General features: G+C 39.3%; 1 protein-coding gene across 1 annotated transcript; it reads left to right on the plus strand.

Annotated features, from left to right (window-relative positions):
* Nucleotides 1-392: 392 nt before the first annotated feature.
* Nucleotides 393-1331, plus strand: LOC148474434 (olfactory receptor 4E2-like). Its single transcript, XM_088458689.1, has one exon. The coding sequence runs from the start codon at nt 393-395 to the stop codon at nt 1329-1331; it is 939 nt and encodes a 312-aa protein (XP_088314815.1).
* Nucleotides 1332-6553: the final 5222 nt, after the last annotated feature.

The following is a 6553-nucleotide window of genomic DNA, read 5'->3' on the forward strand; positions in this document are numbered from 1 at the left end:
GATGGGTGTAAGTACGTATTTTGGTAAAGCAATTCTTGCCAACTCGAGGCTTCGGAGATGATGGCTGATCTCATAGACTCCTGACAGAGCCTAGTAATCTCCTTGATTCCTGGCCAGATAGAGAAGTGATGGATAGAAACCAGCAGGAGTTCTATTTTCAAGCTGTAGTATGAAGATACAAGTGACACCAATAAGGACGATCTACCCAGATTTCACAAATCTCCCCTCCATATATCCTAGAGCAGAACTCTGCAATATCAGTAGCTATGGGAAAGGTCATACAGGCTGAGTTGGCAAAATTGCAAAGCTGGTGAGTAGTATACATTTCTAGAACAAATGTTATTTAATGAGATGCTATATTGTTTTCCAGCAAAGAGGTAAAGTAAAAGAAGATGAATTCTACAAACCAACACAGCATTCTGGAATTCACTCTCCTTGGCCTGGCCAGCTTCCCCACACTGAGTATCGCATTGTTCATTCTCTTGCTCATTGTCTACATTCTGATACTGCTTGGGAATCTGCTGATCATAGTAACGGTACATTTTGAGGCACGTCTCCATTCAGCCATGTATTACTTCCTTAGCAAGTTATCTGTTGTAGACCTGTGCTATGCAACAGTGACTGTTCCCAAAATGTTAGTCGATTTTCTTTCCAAGAGAAACACCATCTCCCCCAAGGCCTGTATCACACAGCTGTTTTTTTTACACTTCTTTGCAGGAACAGAATGCATCCTTCTTACAGTAATGGCATATGACCGCTACGTCGCCATATGCAACCCACTACGATATTCTAGTATCATGAACAGGACCGTCTGTCACTTGCTTGAAGCTCTTTGCTGGGTTGCAAGTTTCATTCACTCCATTATCCAGACAATCTTAACATGTCAATTGAAATTCTGTGGCCCAAACAGAATAGACCATTTCTTCTGTGATATCCATCCATTGTCTGTATTGGCCTGCTCAGATATTTTCCTTATTGAAATAATATTTGTTGCAAACAGTGGGATGATCTCTGCACTTTGTTTTATTGTGTTACTTATATCTTACATGGGAATTATCAACACCATAGTAAAAACTCGGACTGAAGAAGGGCTGGGAAAAGCATTTTCCACATGTGCCTCCCATCTAATTGTAGTCACCCTCTTTTTTGGACCTTGTGTTTTCATATATCTGAGGCCCTCTGTATCATATGCAGCAGATAAAATGGTGTCAATATTTTATACAGTTGTCACACCCCTATTAAATCCTATTATTTATACTCTAAGAAACAAAGAGGTAAAAACAGCCATCAGATCATTCCTGGAGAAAAAAATATTTAGGAGAAAAGTATAATACCTGGAATATTAAGTTTTAAAAGTTGAGTTCTGTCTACTTTTCATTATTATCCAAAAAAGTAAACCCTGGAGGAATTCTGCACTGGATAATATTCTGCCTACTTATAATAAATTGTATATATGTAACCTACTACAGACAAATTGGTATTTTTGAAATATTTAACATATTCCCATGTGGTCATATGACCTCAGTCAAAAAAGGACCTTATTAATGGTTAGTCTATGGTGCTACTCCAGAATCAGTTTATAATGTATAAACAATTGGGGAAGAGAAGAAAAAGGGACTCTTTTTGGGGGCACAGTCGTAGGTTTACAAGAATTGGCTAATTTAATTTGCGGTAAAACTTAACTTTAATATTTTTAATAAAAAGGCGAGCAAAATAAACACAAATAAACACACATATATATTCAAATATATTTTCCTAAATTGTAAAAGAAAAAAAGAGAAAAAAGAGAGCTTGGCGAAATATTATTAATCAATTTGGGGTAATGGTGTACAAATACCACCAATTATAGCAATCAATATGGGATAATACAAGTTGGAAGCTGCTCAATCACTTCAGTAATATCACTCAGGTGCATGTAAGGGAGGGTTTAGTCTATACAAGAAACAACAAAAAGTATTCCCCCAGCACTCAGAATGAAATCAGCAATAACATTTGAAAAACTACACGGTGGTAGATAATTCAGAGATCTCAGTTGCATATATTTGCCATTAGGAGGACTTAGGGGTGACTCCAAGGTAAGCTAGCTCTCAATTCAGGTATATTTGTATGTGCCATTATCATGTGGCCTTATATTGGGCAATTATTACCCAAATTGGATATAGTTATCAGTTTTGGGGATGAGTTTGGGGTGCGGTGCCCCTTGGGGTTGGTGTGGCTGGGCTGCTCTGGTGAGGCACACATTAACACTTTATTTAGCACTTTTACACTTTCCAATATATTTTGTGTGTATATATATTTTTCTTAGCTTTTTAATTACACCTTCACTTATTAACACATAGTTTTCCCCTTTAATCCTATACTAACACTTTAGTCTCTCACTGGTGTGCTTCGCTGGGATGGCTGGCTATTGCCGGCTTTTTTGGGGTTCTGCACCCCAGATTCTGACCAAGTGATAGGGACCTCCGGTATCAGAGACGCCGTGATGCGGCCCGGAGGCTTAGCCATATCTTTGCAAATATATGCAACTGAGATCTCTGAATTATCTACCACCATGTAGTTTTTCAAATCTTATTGCTGATTTCATTCTGAGTGCTGGGGGAATACTTTTTGTTGTTTCTAATATGGGATAATAGTTTACATATACCACCAATTATACCATTCGCCGACTTATTGGCAGTCTTAGCATCATATGTTATTTGATTTATTATCACCAGTAAAAGCACATTTTACCCTATAATGCACATATAAATAACCATTGCAATCATCACAAATGAATATGTAGATAAAAAGTTCAGAGCAGATACATTTGTGGATAATATATTCAAGGCAAATCAACCCGGCACATATGTCTTTAGAACTTTCTAACATTATAGTTTACATACACGCAACAGTTGCAATCATCTCAAATGATTGTAAAAGCAGTGAATTCAGAGCAAATGCACATATAGTCAATCAATCCCAGGCGGGTCAGCCCAGTACACAAATATTTAATCATAAATCATAAGTTTCAAAATTTAGTGTATATCTGGTGAGAAAGGAATTCATATTCGTGTTTTGGTTTTTAAAAACAACTAAAATCATGTAATTTATGCAGTCCAAACCCCAAAATTTGGATTTAAAATCTGAATTCCGTACTGCGAAAAGACAAGAAACGCAACTTTTTTATCCGGATCTCCTCAGGAGATCAGAACCGCAACTTGGATTTATCCGGATCTCCTCAGTATATCAGAACCGCAACTCATATTTATCCGGTCTCCTCAGGAGATCGGAACCGCGACTTGAATTTATCCAGATTAAAAAAATTAGGTTGGATTCTGATTAGTGGACATCTCTAACACAGACTTGTTTTTTAAAGTTTCCAAAAAAGCGATCCTTAATCACTGCAGCTGCTTTCGCATCAAACACAGTTCAACAAGCTGCCATACTTAAGTAATATATTCTATAGATGTCAGTTCAGCTGCTCTGTAAATCGAGACAAACAGTATCCAATAATCTTATTTTCATGCAGGGCCTCGTGTCTTTTCGTTGTTACATAGATGATATTATATTGAAATGGAGGGGTTCTTTAGATACCCTCTCCAGTTTCCAGGAGTGCTTAAACAATAATGACTTTGGAATTGTTCTCACTTACACTATTAGTGATGTGCAGGTACATTTTTTAGACCTCGCTGTCTATGTAGAACAGTCAAAAATTTGCACTAAGAATTTTTGTAAACATACTGATAGTAATTCATTTATAGGTATTGATAGCAGCCACCATCCAAAATGGTTGAGGGGAGTAGCCAATGGGCAATTTCGACGTATAAAAATAAATTGCACCAATGGAGCGGTATATAAAGAAAAAGTACGCCCTCTCAGAGAACAATTTTTAGATAAAGGTTATAAGGAAGATAAGTTAGATAAAACCCTCCAGAGCATAGATATTATTGAATGAGGTGATTTTTGTCATGTCAGCCTCCATCTATTAATCTCTCCTTAATCACCCTTTGCACCTCTAACTACCTCCTTCCCAATCACGTCTCTGCACCTCTCACTCCCTCCCGTCTTTGTAACCTCCTGCATCCCTCACTTCCTGCTTCTTTTTCTTCCTTTGCACAGATAAGAAAAAAAAACACATAGGCCCCCACAGGAAATAAATAAAACACATAGGCCCCCATAGGAAATAAATAAAACCTCATAGGCCCCCACAGGAAATAAATAAAACACATAGGCCCCCACAGGAAATAAATAAAACACAGGCCCCCATAGGAAATAAATAAAACACATAGGCCCCCACAGGAAATAAATAAAACACATAGGCCCCCATAGGAAATAAATAAAATACATAGGCCCCCACAGGAAATAAATAAAACACATAGGCCCCCATAGGAAATAAATAAAACACATAGGCCCCCACAGGAAATAAATAAAACACATAGGCCCCCATAGGAAATAAATAAAACACATAGGCCCCCACAGGAAATAAATAAAACACATAGGCCCCCATAGGAAATAAATAAAACACATAGGCCCCCACAGGAAATAAATAAAACACATAGGCCCCCATAGGAAATAAATAAAATACATAGGCCCCCATAGGAAATAAATAAAACACATAGGCCCCCATAGGAAATAAATAAAACACATAGGCCCCCACAGGAAATAAATAAAACACATAGGCCCCCATAGGAAATAAATAAAACACATAGGCCCCCACAGCAAATAAATAAAACACATAGGCCCCCACAGCAAATAAATAAAACACATAGGCCCCCACAGGAAATAAATAAAACACATAGGCCCCCACAGGAAATAAATAAAACACAGGTCCCCACAGGAAATAAATAAAACACATAGGCTTTGCATGAAAAAAAACCACACACTGGCACCTACAGTATAGGAAAAAAAACAAACAGATAGCCCCCCACAGGAAATAAGTAAAACACATACAGGGGAATTGAATTGTTCTGCAGTGGTGTCTATAATACATCTAATACGTTTCCAATGGAGCAATTCAATTGCTGCTGCATCGGGCACCCATTACTGTGGGAGACACATTTCTTCTTGCAGCCTCCAGAGGTGGAGAGAAGAAATGTGCAAAAAATCCATGAATTGGATGCTGAAACAGCAGTTTGGGTGCTGAAACCATGGCTTAGATGGGTTTAGCCGCTATGTGTGGCTAAACCCAGTGCTTCAAAAGTAATGGGTGCCCGAACAATCGAATTGCTCTGTTGGGTGCACATTACTTTAAACAACACCCAGAGGAATTTAGCTCCCCCCATAGGTTTGCATGAAAAAAAAACCATACACACACATTTGCATGAAAAATAAAACGCATACATTAGCACCGATAGGAACATAAAGAAATACATAGGCAAAAACAAACATTCATAACAGGGCGATTCAATTTGTAGCACAACCGCGTCTGCATTCAATTCTAAATCAGCCCCTAACTCCTCTAAACTACCTCTGCAGTCTTATTATTAATGTGATACAAGTTGTGTGTATGTGCATTGCACCATTGTTGGAATAAAATACACATGCATGCAACGGAATACAGTCAGCATTCCGCCTTATACGGCAGTTGGGGTCCTGGCTCCAGTATAACGACCACCGGCATCCCGAAGGTAAGTATCGGGGGGTTAGGGGAGGGTTAGGTTTAAGGGTTAGGCACTAGGGGGAGGGTTAGATTTAGGCACTAAGGGGGGAGAATAGGGTTAGGCACCGGGGAGGGAGGGTTAGGGGGAGGGTTAGCATACCGAACAACAAGTGTCCGTATGCTAGTTCTTTCAGGATGCCGGTGTCGGGATTCTGACAGCCGGGTTCCCAAGCTCCGGCATCCCGTACCCAACCCCATGCAACCAGCTGGTTTTGAAGTACCAGCATACCTGGTATGCTTCTGCAGCAGGAAAATTACAGATTCCTGAAGCTTAGTACATGGCATTGTTAATGTTTAGTATAAATTAGGGGTGTGCACCGGCCACTTTTCGTGTTTTGTGTTTTGGTTTTGGATCTGGATCTTTCTTCGTGTTTTGGATCTGGATTGGTTTTGCCAAAACCACCCTTCCGTGTTTTGGGTTCTGGGTTTTGTGTTTTGGATCTGTATTTTTTTTAAAAAAAGCATAAAAACAGCTAAAATCACAGAATTTGTAGGTTTTTCTGCTCCTATGCTATTATTAACCTCAATAACCTTAATTTCCACTCATTTCCAGTCTATTCTGAACACCTCACACCTCACAATAGTGTTTTCATGTCCAAAAGGTTGCACCGAGGTAGCTGGATGACTATGCTAAGCGACACGAGTGGGCGGCACAAACACGTGACCCATCTAGGAGTGACACTGCAGTGGCAGACAGGATGGCAGTTAGAAAAACTAGGCCCCAAACTGTACATAATGCAAAGAAAAAAAAGAAGTGCAAGATGGAATTGTCCTTGGGCCCTCCCACCCACCCTTATGTTGTATAAACAGGACATGCACACTTTAACAAATCAATCATTTCAGCGCCAGGGTCTGCCACACAACTGTGGCTGAAATGATTGGTTCGTTTGGGCCCCCACAAAACAAGCTGGCAAT

This window comes from Taudactylus pleione, unplaced genomic scaffold (assembly GCF_031769625.1).
Source record: "Taudactylus pleione unplaced genomic scaffold, aTauple2 ptg000845l, whole genome shotgun sequence".
In the NCBI taxonomy this organism is placed as follows: Eukaryota; Metazoa; Chordata; class Amphibia; order Anura; family Myobatrachidae; genus Taudactylus; species Taudactylus pleione.

Coding starts and splice junctions, on each gene's coding strand:
- LOC148474434 (XM_088458689.1), top strand. CDS start 393: ATGAATTCTACAAACCAACACAGCATTCTGGAATTCACTCTCCTTGGC.